At 35.2% G+C, this 23,258-nt stretch overlaps 1 protein-coding gene across 1 annotated transcript; it reads left to right on the top strand.

Moving 5' to 3' along the window:
* The first annotated feature begins 4,005 nt into the window (after positions 1–4,005).
* LOC140831786 (probable aquaporin NIP5-1) lies at positions 4,006–22,858 on the top strand. The gene is made up of 4 exons (XM_073195533.1): positions 4,006–4,507; positions 21,725–22,144; positions 22,217–22,278; positions 22,446–22,858. The coding sequence occupies exons 1-4, from the start codon at positions 4,289–4,291 to the stop codon at positions 22,648–22,650; spliced, it is 906 nt and encodes a 301-aa protein (XP_073051634.1). The 5' UTR covers positions 4,006–4,288; the 3' UTR covers positions 22,651–22,858.
* The last annotated feature ends 400 nt before the right edge of the window (positions 22,859–23,258 follow it).

Here is a 23,258-nt window from a genome sequence, read left to right as displayed (position 1 = left end):
GGACCTTAGCCACGGTTTACACCTTGCCCCTAGATGTCTAGATCGTGCCATGGTCAATGAAATGGCCACTGGAACGACACGAGACAACAAGCGAAGCCAAACTCCCTACGCGCGCAGAATTTCCTTCTCGGCTAGGTGTGTAGTCTCGTTTCTGGTATGGTGTGAATTGTGGCTGGCCTTGTGCCCTTAGCCATGGTTCAAATCATTCCTTGGGATGTTGTTAAGGGTCTCTGGTTGGTGGTTCACGCCCCAATGGCCGATAGACTCGAAACCAACACAAGACGCACGGGTGCGCAGCTGCTGGAAAATTACAGCAAGTTGCTGTGTCGTTTAGAAGGCTCGTTTGAGATCTTGGTTGGCTTTTAGCCCATGGCCTTGGACTGGACAGTGCCTCATTGAGTTAGGAAGGTCATGTTTTTGGCCGTTTGTCATTCGGATCATTTTTGAAGTCGTACGAGAATTTACGGTGCGATGTGCCAAATTGACTCTCGAAAGAGCGTTTCTTGTTTTGGCCTTCATTCCACCTAGATTTCGACCCTCATAATTTTAGGAGCATTATTTCATTAATTTCAGCGTATTTTAATCATGACTATACGTCGGTTCAGTGTTGGTTCGGGTTGGTTCGGAGTCATGATTAAATACGAAGTCATTAGGTGTCATAGTCCCATCTTTTGAACTAAATTGCATAGTTGGTCAAGTTTAAGCTATTGCATATTTTTCATGGCACAGTTAGGTTGCAGCGAGCCTGGGGGATGATCCAAACCAATTCAGTCGGAAAAATTACAGGATTTTTCATTATGCCAGTTAAAATATATTACGTGCATGAAAAACAGAAAATGATTATTTTTGAGATTTATGCGATATGGCTTGTGGTTCATTCACTATGTGGGAGTATTATTTTATACGGTCACCAGTGACCGCTCAGTTCAGTTTGGTGCCACCCGGTCGCCAGTGACCGGCCAGCTCAGTTCAGTTTCAGACTCCCCGGTAGCCAGTTACCGATCAGTTCAGCTTAGTGCAGTGGCCACAGGCGTAAAACATAATCTCAACAGAAAATTTTACCAGTTATTTCAGTACAGGGCTCCAAGGAGCAAACATTTTTACTGTGATTATCAGTTCAGTTATGCACGTATTATAATTGCTCAGTACAGATTATTTTCAGCATCAGTACAGATTATTTTCAGCATGAGTACAGATTATTTTCAGCATGCCTCATGACATGATATTTTATCCCATGCATATTTTACTTCAGATTTTACTCGTTACCTGCGATATATGCATGCTGAGACTTTAGGCTCACTAGACTTGATTGTTGTAGGTACTGATGAGGCCAGGGCCGAGGGCGGGGACCAATGAGCCAGCTTGGGTCGGCAGTAGTGGAACCCGAGGACCTCAGTGCAGCAGTTGTCATTTTATTCCGCAAACAATTATTTTATGAGTCGTTGGACATTTTTAAATTGTTATTGTTGGCAACTATATTTTCTTCCGCTGCAATATTTTTAAACATTGAACTTGATTCACCAGTGATTTTATGTATGAGGCCATTTAATCTCTTTTAAAAAGAAAATTTTTAATTTTCCGTAAATTTTCAAAGTAAGGATTTTCAGGCTTTTACAACTAGACTCAATCCTAGTCTAGGGATCCCGGTTTCCAAATGTGGTGTTCCTATATCGAATTCCGTAATAGAAGGAACTCTGTTCCTATTACTCGATATAACCAAATATGGTGTTCCTATATCGAATTCCGTAATAGAAGAATTCCAATCCTATTACTCGATATAACCAAACATCCGGTGTCCTGACCTAACCGTCATGGACTGTAGCTCTATCGCTAATATCTTTATCTTGAGACATCGTGCAATGTACCCGTGGCGATACCGCCACTATCAGACACTTCTGTCACAAGATTATTCGTCTAATACCTGTCCTCTATAATTCAAGAAAACAAGTACAATCAGTCAAATCAATGCAAATATCAATGCAATAAAGTAAAGTATGTGATTTAGGGAAACTCAAGTCTGAACCAACTCAAGTCGATCTCTCAATACCACATTGACTTATACCTTTCTTTCGTCGGTTTCTGGCTCAGTCGAAGTCATAAATTCACAGTCTGTCTGGCAATGACAATGCCAATAATTTCATATCAATATACCTTTCAAATCAATAACAATCTGATCAATCTGGATTTAATTCAAAATCAACGGTACAACGGTACAAACTCAGTATCCCCGTCAATACCACATCACCATATAACAATTCTCTCAATTCATAATCGATACCAATACAATCTGATATCATATCTTAATCAATTAACTTCAGAAAATCACAACATTTCCATAATCAGTCTGTTTCTCAGTCTGACTTCGATTCTACGATGTCTAACATATCAAGAACAACATATATGAGTTCCATTCAATTCTGACAATATCATAATTCCAAAACATGTCAAAACGTAGTAAAACTTACGTCCAGTTGTAGCCTACGTCGCTAGGAACTCGATACCGAAGTCGGATTCAAAATCAGACGGACGGATTTCTCGCAGAAGGCGTAAGGATTTTCTCCTTTCTTCTTCGGACCCTTTTTCAGATTGTTCAATGCTTTTTCGAAGGGATTCCATGCTATATATACTCGTGCATGCATGCTAAGAGGTGTCACCATTTTTCGCACAACACGTCACACCGCGAGTGCGGTAACTGCTAGACCACGGGTGCGGTCATGCTTCGGCAGCATTTTCATTTTCTGAAATTCGACGACCGTGGGTGCGGTCTTGTTTGCACCGCGGGTGCGGTCTTGTTTCTTACCGCGGGTGCGGTCTCAGTTTTTCAAAAATTGCTACCCTACTGGACATGCACTGCGGGTGCGGTGTCTTCCTGAGCGCGGGTGCGGTGTTGCTTCGGCAACACATTCTGAAATTCAACATAAATGGCCGCACATTATCTTAAATCGTGTCTCAATTGGCCCTTTCGTAATCACGTTAAATTATAAGTCAATAATCGTTAATGAACAGTGATTAATTCTCGAGCATTACAATTTGTTTTACTGAAGAAGGTGTTTACGAGATTTCTAAAAATCAAAGTCCTGTAGAACTTCCATAAAAATTCCCTTGTGTTTTACTTTCAATTACATTTTACTTTGCCGATATAATGATAGGTCTGCTGATTTTCAATTTGGTTCACAAAGTTCAGTTGCATTTATTCTGCACTGACTTTTTACTTTTCTACTAAACTTTAATTTGAAGGTTGACATTCGATTTCAATTTAACACAAGTTGAGATCACTACTATTCATATTTAAGAAGAAAATTTTGTGAGGTGTTTATTCACCTATGTCCAAACACCTCCACCAATCTAAACAATTTTATATATAGTTAACGCATGCACAAAAATAATGATACTGCTTACTAGTTCCTCTTGGCACACGATACATGTATAATTGCAAAAAATTTCTTCTCTACAAAAGTTTAAAAATTATTTAAATTAAAAAATCATTGAGGATGTTTTTATATGACTTTGTTTTTTTTATAACAATTTTAATTTTAAATGAGATATGGCGTGATTATTCGAATTTTTACAATAAACTTTCTCTTGAATAATGAATGCTGAATAAAATAAGGAAAAAATTGGTATGGAATAAAAACTCAAATCATACACAAAATTTTGTTAGTATAAGGATCTCAAGATATTTACAGTTAACAACAAATATATTCATCGTAATATTCTTATTGCCCGAAACGACTGGAAATTGCTCGTTGGGCATTCAATACAGTAGCTTCATTACGTGCTTGACTTCTCACACAGAAAAGATAACTCGTTCCCTGGTTTTTCTATGCAGAGCATTGAATACGAAATCATAGGCAAAGAAATTTACCGTAAAAATACATTAATTCAATGTAAAATAAAATATATAGCTTGTCTAGACATTGACTTTTAACAATAACTCATCTCTAATCTCTACTTATTCTCCATATATACTTGATGATTTTTATAAAATTCTGCAAATCTTGTAATTTCCGCCATCTTCCATCCATTCTTCTCAGTATCTTTTTCTTTAACCTCATACTGAGAATAATATACATATACATATACATATATATATATATATATATATAATAAAAGAAAGAAAAAAAATATTCTACAGTATCTGTTTTTTGCATGCATGCATGTTTCTGTTATCATCCCGAAGCTTCTGTAGAGACAACTTTATACAAACCTGTTACTTAACACCGGATTAGATAAAACAAAACAGCAAACAACGATAAGAAAGGAAATCTGTAGTTGAATTAGTACGTCGATGCCGGATTTCAACGAGGGAGCGCCAACTATGCCGGCCCCGGCCACCCCAGAAACCCCGACTCCGCTGGTGTCCTCGCTGCGGATGGATTCACTGTCCTACGATCGCAGGTCAAAGCCTCTAAGCAAGTGCATGCCTGTAGACGCGGAGAAATGGCCGGGTACGCCTCACACATGCCCCACAGGCTTCTGTCCAAATGACATCTCCCTCGCTCGAAAGGTCTCTCTCTCTCGCTCGCTCTAACAAATTCGTATTAAATGTGTTTCGTTACTTGATCCTTTTCCTTCTTTTGTTTATTTTTTGCCTAATTAGTTACACAATTGCATGTCGGGTCTCGGTCTTAATTACCTGAAGAGATTAAAAAAAAAGGTTAAAAATCGACGCATATTTACACAAGATTTGGTTACAACGATGTGAGAGCTACGTCAATTACAAGTCTCTCTCCTCTTAACAACTTTCTTCCTCCACTCTCTGTGTGTGTTAATAACTCAATAAACGACCGCTAATTAACGTATGGAAATATTATTTGGGTCACAATCAATAGATACCCACTTGGAGACTAATCTACCATCAGCCCTTTCCGCCCCAGGCGCATAGCTCGTGTGGTAAGGGCCTAGAGTGAAGGACTGTTAATCTATGTTGACAAGGGTTCGAGTCTCGGCTCCCCTTTTATAGTGAATTGCTCCAGCCAACATCTCCTCTGGGTACCTGTTGCCGATGTATAACCCTGATTTACCTCCCTTCATGTCGGGGCCTGAGACGTTCTGTGTGGGGCCCTCAGGGGTGGGATTCACCTTTTTTTTTTTTTTTTTACCATCAATCCTTTCCACCTACTGCGATTGCGACTCTTCACTCGAAATAAAAAGATCCATATGAAGTTAACTTCAGTTTCTCAACTGTCAAACCTTTTTTGGTCAGCATATGTGATAAATTTCAAATGGTGATGAGTCTAGGCATAAAAGAACTACAAATGGTGTTATGATATGGTATTTTGTCCATCTTTTTTAAGATATTTTATTATTTCAAATTTTCTTTTAATCATTAATTTATTTTTACAATTTTGATATGACCTTCTAAAATATAAATAATTCAAATTTTGTGGTATGAAATATCATTAATTTTTTCAATTTTGATAATCACGCATATTTGAATATAAACCAAATTAATTGTAAAAAAATATTATATAAGCACGCAAATGCACTACTATATATTAAATTTATTGAAATTATATATATATATATATATATATATATTAAATTTTAACATATATACAAGTGTCGCTTGTCATAAAATATTAGTAATATTAAAAGTATTAATTTTTATTGTGAATATGGGTAGGGTTGACCCGTCTCACAGATTAGGATCCGTGAGACGGTCGCACATGAGACTCACTCAAACTATATATGTTTCTACCTCTTAACCCTTTTCTGTTAGGTTATTTTCTATGATAGTTTTGCTTGTAATATCTTTAATTAAGGTCCAATTCATTTAATTTTTAATTAATTTGACTGACTCCACCAAATTCTAATCACAAATCTATACCATTGGTAAAGGAACTAATATTGTGCTTTGAATCAACGAATTTCAAATTCCTTGAGTTGTTTGGAATAACAAAATTCAAGCCTATATCAAATCCATTTTCTATGAAATTTCAATAATAATTGTGGTGGCTTTCAAATATACTTGAAATATCATGTATAATTTAAAATCCGTCTCTTTAATCAAATCTATCAATCCAAGTGCAACATAAAGAAATTTAAATAATTAAAAAGTATATATAAATTCGGCGACTGTCCATGCATATACTTAGTTGTACCTGTTGGTGCATCATCGTATTCTCATACCCAAAACGTATCGGAAGTTTAAAAATTTTGTTTTAGGCGTTGTGTGTTTAGAAACATTCATAAGGCGTTTAGAATTATATATTTGCGTTCTAAACGCTGGACTCCAAACTATTCCAATTTCTTTATGCGGAGATAGCTCTTTTTGTAAATCTCCATGAACGGCTCTTCAAATTTGATTGTCTAATTAGGTCCACGATCAGAGAATGAATTCCTTGTTTGGATTGCACTAGTAATTCCAAACAATTTAGTGTTGAGACTGAGTACTCCGAATTTCTAAAATCCAAAGAGGGTGCGGCGTGACGGTCGTGGAAGCAACAAAGGGAGGCCGAAAATATTTCTCTCAAAGATGAAATAGTGGCCGAGAGTTTTTTTAAAGTAGGGGGATTAATTGATTCATAATCAATCATTATTTAAGCTAATCAAATCATTAACCAAAATTAATTGCATGATCTTGATTTGCTTTAACTCAACATGGCAGTGGGTTTGCTTCACTTAGGAAAGGGAGGGAATTTTGTGAATTTTTATGAAAAAAAATTTATATTGAATTATGTCCTCTTATGGTATATTTATAGAGTGAGACTACTAATATAATTAGGAGTTCTTCTCCCACAAAGACTCTATATTTTCATTACAATTAAATTCCCATATTATTAATATATAACAAATTTATCAATTTTTGATAACACATGATATATTAATACCATATATACATATATTTTATATAATCATATAATATATATATATATATATATATATATATATATATATATATATTAATTAAATTAAATAACCATTATTTAATTTATATAATTAACTCATATGCTAATTTAATTCTAGAATCTTCTAGAATATGTATTGGAATTTGTACATGTTAGTAGTCACTATTACTAGTACAATCATTTAATCAGTAATTCTCAATTCTCTAAATAAATGATTCCGAACTCATTATAACCTCTATCGACGATCCGAGAGCGCCGATATACTAAGGATACAAATCTGGTTCATATAATGAAAATAAAAATTCCGAAGGACAAAATTTTCATTTACCATATTGGGCAGCTGCAAGTTTTAGTGAACTACTTCACAAAACAAGCAGTTCCACTATCTTTCCTTAATTATCAATCATGCTAGCTTCCATTTCTTTCATCCTAGGGAATCAGTTCATAAACTCCTTTATAAGCTTTATGTTTGATCTTCATCAAACTATAGTCGCCAAATTCCAATTCCTTGAAATTTGACTATCTCAACGGGAACTCATAATATGATACTTGTATGACCCTCAATGGTTCAAGGGTACAGCAAGCCATGAGTTCACATCTCCATGTCATTTATAATAACATTTATTCTTATACGGGCTTATTCTAGTTAGCCCCATTCTTTTCATCAACGCATTGATCAAGAATGTCAGAACTAATTTCTGATTGCACCGGATCATGGTAAGACCGTCTAGTAGCATCGCCCCATGATCCTCTAGGTGTCACTGATAGTGCCTGCAAGAACCTTTAGTCATGGTTAGCGTACAGTACGGTCCCTTCAACACATATATCCTGATCGAATCTACAATCATTGGTATATCGTGAGTTGCACATGAATTCGATAACGATGAGATTTTTCTTTGAGTACTAATAGTGGCATGGTATGTGCAACTAGGAAAACACATTTCCCTAAAGCACATTTCTTGCTCTGGCCATGGACTCCTTGCACTATTAACTCATCAGATCAGATAGGATATCTTCACCCGTAGGCGAACGGTGAATCCCCGACTACAATGCATTTGCTCCTACGTATTTCGAAACTTCACCCAACCTCGCCACCTGATGACCCTCGATGGAGTCGTTAAACGGATCAAAGTGCATGCTAGTACGTATAGCTCCTAAATTGTCCCGGGTCAAAGAACTAATGTTGTACAACCATAACTTCGGACTATTCCACTCGATAAGTGGGAACCACTTGGATAGTCTAAGGGAATGTTGTTCAGTGCATGATCATATGATCGCCCATCCGTGTGAATGGACATCTCCATACCCTTGCCAATGAAACATGATGTTTACATTACAGATGATAGTCTCGAGCTCGAGCGACCTTTATCTTTGTTTTAGGCGTCTGATTCGACTGTGAACCTGTTTAGAATATACGGTACACTTCTTAATGAGTTTCATTATCTTACGTTGCGATGCAAACCTCATGGTACCTTTTATATATTCAAGGACTTTATCTATGCAGCTTGCATGGGTATACAGATAAAGTATAATATCATAATCGTATAAAATCGTAAAATATTATTAAAATAAAGATTGTTTTATATTAAAGTCAATAAAAATCCGAGCCACAAGTTGGCTTGCTGGGCACTTACTCTAACAGTAACCCCAAAAAAATATCGATGACAAAAATTTCAAGTGTTAGACTATATGGAAGGTTTTGTAATTAAATGGATCGGATTAGTTTTTTAATAAAGTTGACATGCAAAATGATTGATACGAGAGAATGCTTGAGATATTTCGCAACCACCCAAATAAAACGGGATGGGAGCTAAGGGGGTTTCAATACTCGATGGTTGTTTTTATTTTTAGTATTTAATGTACATATCCTAGCCAGTTGATTATATTCCAAAAAAAGTTTTATGCAGTTTAGCAACATGATCAAATACGTGCTTGTCCCATTTTTATATGGAATTTCTGTATCATGTGAATCCTTTATTCTAAAAATTTATGTAATCTGTTCGAGCTTTGAGTCTTGCTTCATAAGCTTAACTTTGTCTCTTTCAGTCGGGCTGTGAGCTAGAGTTTCTCAATTATTTTTCATATGTTTCTTCGCATTGACGCTAGTAGATCAATATAGAGAATCCATGATCGAGTTATTCTAACACAATAGTTTATAATAATTAAATTAAACGTCCACTATATGAAAAAACACTCATTTAAAACTGTTGTAACTGAGGGCGTTGTTCAAAGTGTGTTCAACGACAAATATTTGAAAAACTGTCGCTAATTAGCAACGGTTTATGATATGGTTTCCGTCGCTAGTTTAAGATAAACCGTTGCCTTTGATATGTTGTTGAATGCTTATTTTCTTGTAGTGGTCCTGACCCATTTTTCTTTTAAAATACACTAGTATTTTTTTTAATATACCTTAAAATTTGATACTGACACATAAAATAAATTATATTTAAAAATATGAAATATATAAAATCCTATAAATCGTCAATTGTAAAATCATACATCAACTTAAAGAAAAACTTAACCTCCAATCTTCAAACGAAAGTATAAAATCTTTATAAAACAAATACTCAAACTTTATTTAAAAAATGTAAACTTAATTCAGAAATGCTAGTGTCTCTCGGGAGTATGCTATCGGACCAGATCTATTCAAGCGTCAGCGCTTCCTCAATATCATCCTCACATGCAACTATTGAAACCTAGTGAGTCTAATGACTTAACACGTCCAAACCGTAAATAAAAAATAATACATATACAAACACATGCATTTAATAAAAAACACTTTTTATTTAAAATAAGTTTTCATAAAACTTGTAAGCGTAAATAAATCATAAAGTCTTTCATCATTGTATATCATTTTAGGTGAAGTTTGATACTTGAACGTGACTATCATTTATCCTTCAGCCTCTGTTCGATTGATCAACCTATAAACACCAAGTACCTGGGGGCGGGGTGGGGCGTCAGCAACTTTCGTCACTGGGGCGTGGCCAAACATGAAATCTGATATCGTGCTCCTTCTATAGCCTTTTTCCTTAAACGGGCTCCCTATAGAGCCTTTTCCCTCACGACATCATCATTAAATTTGTAAGTTCACCGTTCCTTTTTAAAACGGATCTCCCACATATCCTCCATGTCAGAGCAAATTCACATCCTCCAATTTTTTTTATTCCTTTTATTTATAAAATATCATATCCTTCAAAAATCGTAAAATAACATTTTTTGGGAAAATCGTTTAGCCTCATAATATATCATAAAAATATCATATTTTCATTATAACATTTTAAAATATCATTTAGCATGCATAATAATTCATCAGGAGACTATCCAGGACGTAAAATGACCATTTTACCCTTAGACTCTGAATTTCTCGTTTTGACTTTTTTTTTACTTTTCTTGGCTCGAGCCTATCCTGAACCATCATATAAATTTATTTTTGACTTCAACTAATTTTTTTAAACGTAAACCCGAGCCTCTCGATGTAATTATTTAATAGCTAAACCATAAAGCGTTTTGAACCTGAAATAATTCAAAACTTAATATTTTCATCCCAAATTTTAACCCTAAACTTTTCATCCCTAAAATACTCCCGTGAATCGTGAACCATCCCCCGTGCACGGTCCGAGCCCCATCTCTTCCCTAACCCATATTCGAACCCTTATTCCCAAATAAAGCCATCGCACAAAACTCTCGAGCCACCCCCGTGAAAGGGGATCAGTTACGGTGCCCGGTTGCGCAATAGAAATTTGAAAAATCATATTTTACAAGCAAGAAAACCGAGCACCCTACCATAGTGTGCAGCAAATACGTAAAACACAAAATGTCATACATATGGTGTTTTAGAAATTTTTACCTAACAATCACAAAGGATTGATGACGGCTCCAACTTAGTTGTCAAACTACTAAGCTCTTAAATGATTAACCCAATCTACAAGCTTCCTTGAGCACTCCTTGCTCAAATGGTTTCTTTCCTTCAAATTAGGTCCACCACCAACTAGGAAGATCCCTTCTAATTTTGCACTAGATAAATTAGAGAATTTTTCTTTGAAAAGGGTAAGCTTTCCTCAAAAGAACAAAATTTGGAGAGAATTTTTGATGGAAAGTTTCGGCCAAGAGAAGGAAGAATAACTTTCTTGGTGCTTGAAAAAGTTCAAGTAATCATGTGCATGTCATGCCTTTTTTATTAAAAAATTTGTGTCCCGACTCTTCACCTCCCCATGCATATTATTTGGGCTTGTAACATTTACAAAGCTCATAGACTTTTATTTAAATATTTAAACACATTTAAGATCAATTAAATCTTTACTTGAATTTATTCAAGCCCATTAGTTGAATAATTATTTTCTATTGGGCTCTACAAGACCCAATATTATTTAATTAATTCAACACTTGAATTAATTTAATTATTTAGACTCTACTAAGTCCACTAGTGTTTATGTAACGCCCCAGATTTGACGACTGTCCTCACTGTATCAAGACGAGTCTTTCCAGCGTGCTTATGTCCTCACTCACACGCACCCTAGGAAACTTCCCAGGAGGTCACCCATCTCAAAATTGCCCCAAGTCAAGCACGCTTAACTTTGGAGTTCTTATGTGATGAGCTACCGAAAAGAAGATGCACCTTCGTGATATGACTAGTACCAATCAAATCTTTTACGCCTTCTTCAACTGTACATTCCATTACATAGAACAGTCTCGGAATCCCTCTCCTTCCGGTGTAAGAACGGCTCATTCATGTTCCCTCCACCTAGAAGTCTGCCTGGAGCCGCTCATTGTCCGTGCCACCTCATGGCACCGGCGATCACCCCCCGACCTCTTCGGCCCCGGGCCTCACAATTTAATTAATTCAACACTTGAACTAATTTAATTTAGTCTAAATAATGTTTATTAAAATCATAATTTTCAAATACATTATTTATTTGGCCAACTTTTAATTTAGGAACACTTTCACAAATTAAAAGTCACATAATTAGAAGTCATACTTCTAATTTTTTTTGTGCTTATAAACTTCTTTATAAGCCATTCCGTACATTGAACTAATTTTACTTCTCAACGGGATCTAAAAATTTAGCACTTGTGTGACCCTCAATTGTTCAATGATACAACTAGACGTGAGTTTAAATCTCAATGTGATTCGGGACTAAACATGTCCTTATATGAGCATACCCTAATTGCTTCATTCTTAATTATCAACTCCCTTGATAATAAGAACTTCAGAACTCAAGTCTGATATTACCCAACCAATCATGTTAAATGCTTAGCAGAATCGCTTACATGATTCCCTAGGTATCAAATGATAGTGCCTGCAAGAACCATTCTATTATGGTGAGCGTACAGTTCGGTCCCTTCATCTCATATATCCCGACCGTTCGACAACTATTGGTATATCGAGAGCTTTCAAAGAATCAATACTATGTGTCAAGTCGTAGTTGCATCGATGGTGTAATATATGAAACCCCTTTCATAATTACCACCAACACTCTGATCAGAGATTTCAAACTACATACACATAGGATATCCATACCCAAAGGTAAGCGGTGAATCCCCGACTACAATGAATCGACCCCTATATGTTTTGACAAAACACCAAACCTTGCCACGTGATGACCCCATATGAGTCGGTAAACAAGACAAAGTGCAATGCTAGCATATAGAGTCTCAATGTTGTCCCGGGTCATAAGGATTAATGGTGTAACTATAAATTAGGACGTTTCCACTTGATAAGTGAGAACCACTTGGAAAGTCCTTTATGGAGGGTTGTTCAGTACACTCTACGAGGAGCACCTATCTGCATGCTCGGATATCACAATGTCCCCTACCAATGAAACATGGTACTCACATCGCAGATACTAGTCTCAAACTCGAGCGGCCTATATACTTATTATCAGCGGCTGAATCGACTAGGAACTTTTTAGAATATACAGTATTCCAAATATGAGCTTCATGATCCTCATCATATGAGCATCTCATATTCTTTCTACTATTTGTATATTCATAGACTCTATTTATGCAACTAGCATGGGTATACAGATAAAGATGTGCCAAAACAATAATTTCAAATATTATTAAAATAAAGATTATTTATACATAGAGTTTCAACGTGAACCCTCGACCAACACTTGGCTCGACGGGCACCTACTCTAACACCCCGAGCCACCTTGGACCAGACCACCAGCCACCCTCTTGTACAACCCTGGACTCTCCCTGACCAACTCTGAGCCAGCCCCAAGCCGCGTGGTCCCCCTCTTCTTTCCTTCATGCGGGCGCCTCAACAAGCCCTTAGGGCTCGCGGTTGGCCCCCAACCGCCGAGCCATCCCTCCAGCCAGCCTAGTACCCTTCCTTGCCCCTAGACATAGCCCAAGCCCTGGCTGAGCCCTGATGTGCTGCCCCACCTAGCCGATGGAAACATCCCAAAACAGCAAGGAAATAAATTTAAAGCCTCTTCCATACACGTTCTTCACTACGGTCCAGCCTTCGTTTACCACTTTACGACACTTTTTTATAATCCATAAACGTCTTATATTGGAAGCGATCCCTTAGGATTCATAACACGTCTCATATATGCCTATAAACGTCAAAACTTTTAAAATTTATGTCGAAATGTTAAATAATTTGATCGAAACATTTTTCATGCTTAAAAACAATAAACACGCATATTATGATTTCTAAACATTTTTCATGCTTAAAAACAATAAACACGCATATTATGATTTGAATGCTTCAAAAAGAAGGTTTACAAACATGCATTTACGTTTAAAACACTCGAAATACGAACATCGTTGCACGGAAGTTGGTGGGCGATCGGATCTACGATCCAGTTGTTTTTCTTGCGTAAAAGTGGCGTGAAACCAAAGTACTATAGGGGATTGAAGGATCGGTGATGGTTGAACCAAGAAAAAGAGCCAAAATCGTATGCCCTTTGCACAAAGGTTCGCGGCAGTCAGTGTGTGCAAACACTATGTGTTTATGGTGTGGGCGTGAATGTGTGCGTGAGTTTTTCTTGTGATTAGTTTAGGTTAGTCTAGGTTTAAATAAGTCTCTAATAAATAGTTTAAACATTAGTTATGTAATCAAATTAACCCACAACTTTTATTTACAATTTAAATACCATGATCAAAATAAATTTCAATTTAAAAGATTAATATTTCTATGTTAAAAATTTGCCATTTATATACTAAAAATCTTAAATTCAACTTAAATAGTAATTAAATAAATTAATTAAGGCATAAAATTCATTATAAATATTTCATAACAATTTCAAGTATTAAATCCTTAATTTTTAAAATTTACATTTAAACGCTTAAAATATTTTAAATCGTCTGATAAATTAAATTAGACTTTAAAATGATAAAGTTCATGAATCTTTAAAATAAATAATTTCTTGGCTTAAAATAAAAATATAACATTGAATCTTAGCACCTTAGTCGATTCCGATCTTCTTTCTCGAATCCGACATCGAATATTCGTCTGAAAAGCTAAAACTCAAGAAAATATTTTAAATTGAATAAAATAAACATATAAACCTTTAAAATAATTTAATCGTGTAGCATGCACCATTAAAATCATTAATAATTAAATTAAAAAGTTATAATTATGCACGAGGTTTACGTGTACTGGTTTTTGGACAGTACAATTCCTTCCCCCTTAAATAAAATTTCGTCCTCGAAATTTGTCTGGTCTTGATTCTTGAAAAGCTTAGGCTCCCTCATTAACTTCATACTTAATCTAATTGGCTTAAATTTTGTACTCTATCATGCTTTCGCTGCATACTCTGATAAGGTATTTTCATTTTATACATTTATACAAAGTTTCCCGATATAAAAACTCAAATATTTAACTAACTCTACATCTTCTATCAATTATAAACTTAAGTACCCTAAGTTCATTTATCCTCGCAAAATATATTTCTACTACTAAACCTAGTTTCGATCCCTAGTCATTATATAATATTCATGATTATAAACACTTTAATAGCTGGTACTTAGCTAAAAATTTGTTCCTATATATGATAAACATATTTTCTTTAACATTATCATACTTTATTAAATCCAAAGCAATAAAAGTACTTAAAATGATTCAAGCCTATCGAATCACCATTTCATATCATGATTGCATTCTAAATTCCGCTATAAAATCTAACACTTATATGTAACCTCGGAATTCAAGATGATATCCTAAAATATTACATTTACAAAAGTCTTATCATATTAAGGGGGAAAAACTTTAATCCACCTTCGAAAATAATTACTAATTCCATGATCATTTTGGTTAAATCTTATATTAAATGTTTTCATTGGTGAATCACAATAAAAAAGTTATTGTGATTTAATTTCTTTAAGATGGAAATATCCCTTCTTATTTATTGTAGTCAAGATAATCAAATGTCCTATATAACCACTTTAAGCGTTTAGCATTCTTAAAATTCAAACTTAATATTGACATAGTTAATTAGTGCTCCGAACATAATTTCTACATGGGAACTTGAAAATTGATTATTAAATTTTATCCAAAGATTTTCAAACACCAGACTCCCGTAAAGAACTTTATTATTCCTGAATTACATTTTTCAAAACTTAAAATCAGTTCTGTTAAAACCACTACCATTTCATTTAAACATGCAACTTCAGTTCCATCTAATCCCATAAATATCATAGGCCACAGAACCTGGAATCCATAAAATCATAAATTATTTATCTAATAGAACTTACTACATAACCCCAATACATATTTCCAATTGGTCCCAAAATAAATGTCACATAGTAACTGAAACGTCCACTCATCTTGAAATTCTATTGAATTTTTTTTTAAGATACGACGGAAAATACACACACATCAACATTAAAAATAGTAAACATACATTTTAAAAGGTCATCCAACATCTGAATAAAAATAACTGCAGTTAATTAAATCCTAAAATAAAATCAATCTTCTAGTCTACTGATTTAAAAGAGAGACTCGAACAGAGTATGATAAATCAATAACATATAACAAGATTCAAAAACATTTAACCTTATTGCTTAAACTCATGTCTCATAAAAGTAGTATGCGGAAGAAATGCAAGGTCTTAGGGTTTTCACGTTCACCCCCAACTCAGCCTACACAGTCTTTAACGCCTCCAGTCTCCTCAACCGTGTGGTCACCTGCATCAATCACACATAGTGAGTCTAAAGACTCAACACACCTGAACCGTTATAGTAAGTACATATACATATCATGTATCGGTGAAAAGTATAGTAATTAAAATACCTTTCAAGATCTTAAAAGCATGAACATAAACATATCGTCATATACGTGTTCATTTCCTTCAATTGAATTCAGTTCATTAGTTGTGATTTTCGTATCAGCTCAATCGTATCAGCTCTATTCGATGGATCCATCTACGTATAACCGTGGTACCCGACGACAGGGACATCATCGACAGTATTACCCATCCACTGAGCCTTGGCCTTACATGTCATTGTATTCGTATTAGTCACAACCAACTCTCATCCTTCAAAACATATCATTATATTAATCAATTATAAAAATCATGCATATACGTAAATTTTCTTAAAATCAAACATGCAACGTATTTTCATATATACATAAAAAGTTATGATCGATATAAAATATACATTTAAAACATGTCATTGTGATCAGGGCGCTACCAGGACTACTATCTCAACCCGATTGCAAAATGGTCATTTTGCCTCTGGAAACCCTAATTCACCGTTATACCCCTAGACCTCAAAATTTCGATCCGAATCCAACCAAACTCCTTAAAACACCTCAAAACATATTTATATTTGTTTCTTAGATATAAAATTCAGCCTGTTTCAAGACTTATATGATTAGTTTTAAAACTTGGACCCGAGTCCCGGTTTTAACCCGAATCAACCCAAAACTTTCCCAAACTTAAACAATGTCTTATTTACGCATGATCTACCCTTAAATAATTTATTTCAGACAATCTAAGAACCCTCGAAGATCTCAAGCAGGAGCTGAAATTTTCAGCCAGTAATGAGATTCAGACCCTAGTGCACCTAGCCTTCGGTCTTCGACCCTCGACTAGACCAACGAGGACAAGAACTGAATTAACTATTCCTAGCACACCTCTGGACCCTCCTTGACCGACCTAACCACATCCCATAGCCTCAAGCGTGCGCATCCCTCGGTTCCCCATGAAGACTCGATATATTCACCATATTTTCTCCAAATCGTCTCCTAACTTCGGTACACACATTTCCTCACTACCAGCCGACCACGGACCATCCCAAGGCCTTGACACGGACCACTCACATCCCAAACCAGCACATGGAATGAGCCATGCACGGCTATTCAAGCTTCCTCACCCGATCGAGCCACCAAATGCGTCCAAACGCAAGAACACGCTCGCCCCCTTACACGACCTCGATCCAGCTACTGTACAAGCACTTAGAACTTCACTAAGCCCTCTCATAATCGTCCCCTACTAACCACTCTGACAGCCCCTTAACCAACTACTCAAAAACGTTAGCAACAAAATGAGTATATGCGTGTTTCTAGTATCAAAAGCGTATAAAACAATACAAGATGGTATAATTGATATTTATCATGCATAAACATACAAATAAACCTATATTGATGTGAATGATGAGAAAAACGAGGTATAGGGCGTGCCTTTGCATATTTGCGCTCAAAAACTTTTAGATAGTCGCGTAGAACGTGCACCGGAGAGATATGGAAGAGATTCTTTGAAAGAAACTTGAGAAAACCTAAGGAGAAAGTTGCTGGAAATTCAGAATGTTGCTGCTGAATATGGACAGGGCGACCATGAGGGGGTGATTAGGTTTAGAGTAAGATAATTGACTGTTTAGGTTAATATAATTGTATACTAATAGGCCAATAATAATAATTAAAGGAGTTAAAATGGTTTTAGGCCCATTAAGCAATAAAACAATTCTGTCAAGCCCAATAAAACTCCCGAAAAATATTTCGCTTAGTTATGTTTTTGAAAATATTTCCCACACCCTCAAAAAGTCCTCCGATTCGCTAAACTTTGCGTACCGGTTAAAAATATGACCCAGCGAGTAAAAATAATCCACCAAGGCGCATTTTTGAAAATCACACTTAAATACACCATCTAATAAATAATTAAAACTAATTATTTAATAAAAATATTTTTCCTTAATTATCCCCTAATCTTCGTTCCTCGTTCGAGCCAAAAACTACTAAAAGTCCTTATGCGTGAAACTTTAATAAAATAATGCAATAAAACACATATTCATGTCACAAACATCCATTAAAGGCATTAAAAATAATTAACTAAAATATCTAAGGAATTTGATACCTTGCATGCATGTGGTTCACGTGGATTTTCAAATTTTTTGGACGTTATAGTCACAACTATACTCTTAATCACAAATTAGACTTCAAATTTCATACTCTCAAAAAATAAATATTTTGTGACACTACATGTTATTTCTTAATAACTTTAAACATTTCTTCAAATGACTTCATCCTTATAAAGTTTAGCGACAAAGTTAAAAAACAGAGGTTTCTGGACTTTGACATTTATAACAATCGCAAGTGTCAATCAATTTAAATATAATAAAAAAAATTATTTAACGCAAATTCCAAAATTTTCCTCAAATCATCCTTAAATCATATTTCCGAAAATCAAATAAAATGAAATTTACGGAAATTATACGAACTCCTATATTCTTATTATGTAATCCATGATTCTTTCATAAAATTGATTCGATAGTTCTATGCCTAATAAATCCAACTTATAGATGAGTCTTTGTGCATATCTTAAACTTTATCCTTCTATCATAATATCTGTGATTTTTAAACACATGAATATCATTTCAGAGGTTTATATTGAAAACTATCAAATAAGTCATTCTACTGCTAAATTCTTACATTGTCTGCAAGGTTATGAACTAATATTCTAACTTAAACAATTTTTTATTTATTGATTTTCTCCTTCAGTTATTTGTCCGCTCAAATATCATTTTAAAATTCTAAATTCTCCTAGCCCTTCAAACTAATTTAATGCAAACACGGCTCCCATAGCTTTCGAAAATTGTTAAAGTGACCCTATCATTTTCCTAAAATTAGCAATCAAGACCAAAAAATTCTCGAATTATCAAATTTAGCAACAAATTTTCGCATTTTAGCTCTCCTAGTTTTCGAATTCACACAAGTAAGCCCCCATACTTCCGAATTATAGCAAAATCACTCCTAAATTTACGAAAGCTCTCACTTAAGCCCCTCAAAATTATAAATTATTATAACTCAGTCCCTAATTTCACGCTTCCTTAAAATTCAACCCACACCATCAACTTCGAAATTCTCTTCCTACATGGTATAGAATTTGAAACATGTAGTCCTAAATCACCAAGTTCAATTCGCCTCAACTTAATATAAGATAGTGAAAAATCCGAGAAAAGCAAAAACCAAATTCTCCTCGCGTCTCTCCTCTTCCTCGTGCCCGTCAATGACATGTCTCGGAGACATGTTTTTACACACCCACCAAATCACGTAAACAACATGCATTTAATTTTAAAAAAACATCCAACCTCCAAATTTCTAAATCATAAAAGCATTTAAATAAAAAATTCTGCATAAAAAATTTAATGTAGTGAAGTTCACAGACTCGAGGCTTGACTTCTTGAGCTTCTCGGAGTAGTAGTAACACAACCTTTACGGGATCCTTGGCTCTGATATCAACTGAAACGTCCCTTACTCATTTTTCTTTAAAATATATTAGAATTTTTTTAATAGAACTTAAAATTCGATAGTCACACATAAAAAAAATCATATATAAAATCCAAAATTCATAAAATCCCATAAACAGTCAACTGTAAAATCATACATCAATTTAAAGGAAAACTCAACCTCCAATCTTCAAACCAAAGCATAAAATCTTTATAAAATAAATCCTGAAACTTTATTTAAAAACTTTAAAAACTTAATGTGGAAATGCTAATGTCTCTCGGGAATGTACTGTCGGGTTCGATCCACTCAAGCGTCAGCGCCTCCTTCATTATCATCCTCACCTATAATCATTCAAACCTAGTGAGTCTAATGAAACAGCACGTCCAAAACGTAAAAAATAAATAATACGTATACTGACACATGCAATTAAAAATCATATTTTTACTTAAAATAAGCTGACATAAAACTTGTAAGCGTAAAAAAAATATTAAATCAGAGAGCTTTTCATCATCGTATATCATTTTGAGTGAATTTTGTCCTCGAAAGCGAATATCCTTTATAATATTGGGCTCCCTCTATGGCTTTTCCCTCAAATGTGCTTCCTCTGATATTTTTCCCTCACGATATTCTCATTAAATTTGTAAGTTTACATTCCTTATTAAAACGGATCCCCTACATATCATCCATGTCATAGTCTATTCACATCATTCAAAGTATTTTTCTTTTCTCTTTATATATAAAATATAGTATCCTTCAAAAATAGTAAAATAGTATTTTTTGGCAAATCGTTTAGCCTCACCATATATCGCAAAAATATCACGTTTTCATCATAAATATTTCTAAAATATCATTTGGCATGTATTTTGATTCCTCGGGACACTGCTAGACCTTTCGAACTACACGAGACGTAAAATGACCATTTTACCCTTGGACCCTGACCTTTTCGTTTTTGAATTTTTCTTACTTTTCTTGACTCGAGAGTTTGGGTGTTATGGCTTGATTTGGGAATAAGGGTTTGAATATGGGTTAGGGAAGAGATGGGGCTTGAACCGTGGTTCACAGGGAATGGTTAATGGCTCACGTGGGTAGTTTAGGGATGAAAAGTTTATGTATAAAGGTTTTGAACCAAACCACTTCCAGATCACCAGCTGCCCTCCTGGACCACCCTGGACTCGCCCAGACCAACCCTGAGGCAGTCCCAAGCCTCGTGGTCCCCCCTCTTCTTTCCCTCATGCGTGTGCCTCAAAAATCCCTTAGGCTCGCAGTTGGCCTCCAACCGCCGAACCATCCCTCAGCCAGCCTAAACGACCCTAAACGTCTATTGAAATTTATTTTTTAAAAAAATATAGCAATCGGATGAATCCTAAACATTTGCCAATACGTATTAAAATTCGAAGCATGCCATAAAAATAAATTGGGCTAGAGGGTAAATCATTGCAGTTAAAATTATATATAAAAAAAGAACCATACGAGTCTACTGCAAGGAAAAAGATTCCTTATCAGTCTGGCTCTGCAATTAGTTAGATTCCTTAGAAAACTTCTTTTTTATTTTTTATTTTTTATGTATAATCAGTTTTCCTTCTTGAATTTAGTTTTGTTAGACTCTGTAATTATCTATTGGATTAGCAGCCTTGTTAAGTCACAAAAACTGAAAATGTTCTAACAGCTTTTGACATGATTCCTTAATCTATCAATATATTTTGTTGAGCTATATATTAATTTAATAAAAAAATGAAATAACCAAGTGTCCTTGTATTATTTTATAATTGTGATGACATTAACAAACTATTATTGAATCATCTAGCTTTCGATTTCCGGTCTATGACTATCGACATAGATCGTGTAGATAGTTTATCGAGTACTAAAGCTTTTATACTTCCATAGAAATACCTCAACATTTGTGAGTAACGACACACGTGAACAAACTAACAACAAAATGAATGAAATGTGGGCTAATCACCACAAAATCATGCAAAAATGAACTGAAAACAACACAATTAAATATGCATAAACGACACCTATAAATCCATAAAGTTGTGATTGACTTGAATGATATTTAAAATTGTTTCTGTTTTATAGTTTTACATGATGTACATGAACTGCACATATGTGATTTTCTATTAAATTTCCCTCTGGAATATCTATCAATAGAAAAATATAAGGCCAAGCCTTGAAACCTTTTCATTCTGTTTTGCAGGTGGGGGCAGAGTTTGTAGGGACATTCATCCTGATATTTGCAGCAACTGCTGCGCCAATAGTGAACCAAAAGTACAATGTAGCTGAAACACTGCTCGGGAATGCGGTATGCGCGGGATCGACAGTGATGGTAGTGATCCTATCAACTGGACACATCTCTGGAGCACATCTGAACCCCGCGGTCTCCATAGCATTTGCAATATTCCGTCACTTTCCTTGGGCGCACGTGCCTGCATACATTGCTGCACAGGTATTAGGTTCTATATGCGCATCATTTGCACTCAAAGGCTTATTCCCCAATTCCATGTCTCGTGGTGTCACGGTGCCTTCTGTCAGCAATGGTCAGGCTTTCGCACTGGAGTTCATCATCGCATTTATTCTACTCTTTGTGGTAACAGCAGTTGCTACTGATACCCGAGCCGTAAGTAATCCATCTACAATATATTCTTTTCGTACGTGCATTTATTCAGTTAGTTTCGGTGAACTTATACAGGTAGGAGAACTGGCAGGTATAGCAGTTGGAGCTACAGTCCTGCTCAATGTTCTTGTTGCTGGGTAAGTAATGTAATTAAGGGTGACTATATCTAAAAATTCACTGATTTAATTACAGTGTCGTGTTTCAGTCATTACTGTAACGTGAACATATAACTTAAAGCTATCGTTCTAATTAATTGAAATATGTCAATATATATTGTTCTACACTAGATTTGCTTATTATACAGGTCATCTAGTGGTGCATCAATGAATCCAGTGAGAACTCTAGGACCAGCACTAGCTGCCGGGAGTTATAAGTCGATATGGATATATTTTGTGGCGCCTATTCTTGGAGCTGTGGCTGGAGCAGCCATCTATACTCTCGTTAAACTCCGAGCAGAAGACGAAGATGGGGTGCCACAACCGAGCCAAGTTAGGAGCTTCCGTCCTTAGCTGAGGACCTTCTATATCAAGATATGCATACATACAATACATATGATAAAAAACAATCAAATATATACTATGGGACTGTATTGTGTTTGGTTTTTTGCGAGTGATTGAATAAATGCCAAGAGGATGAATTGCCTTACCGCCCTTGATGAGTAAACCATGTCATGTTGCGTTTTCTTATTATTATCAACAACATCATTGTCGTTGTCATCATCATGATTGTATATTTCTAATGTTGGGATACCATTTTCTCGAATCCAAAGCACAATGAAAGTTTAAAAAATTTAGTTTCGACGTTCGAAACATTTTTTGGGCGTCATATGAGTTAAAACATTCATAAAGTATTTAGAATTATTTACCTTTGCGTATTTAACATCGGCTTCTATTATTTCGGTGTTTAAGTAGATATTACACTTTTTGTAAATTCTTTTTGAACGGATCTTCTGTTAGAAGTAAATGTCCGTCGAGCAAAGTGTTGGCCGAGGGTTTATGTTGAAACTCTATGTATAAACAATATTTATTTAATTAATATTTAAAATTATTGTTTTGGCACATCTTTATCTGTATACTCATATATTCTAGTTGCATAGATAAAATCCTTGAGTATACAA

The sequence above is a fragment of the Primulina eburnea genome, chromosome 5 (genome assembly GCF_022965805.1).
Source record: "Primulina eburnea isolate SZY01 chromosome 5, ASM2296580v1, whole genome shotgun sequence".
Taxonomy (NCBI): domain Eukaryota; kingdom Viridiplantae; phylum Streptophyta; class Magnoliopsida; order Lamiales; family Gesneriaceae; genus Primulina; species Primulina eburnea.
This window is presented reverse-complemented; position numbering and strand designations above follow the sequence as displayed.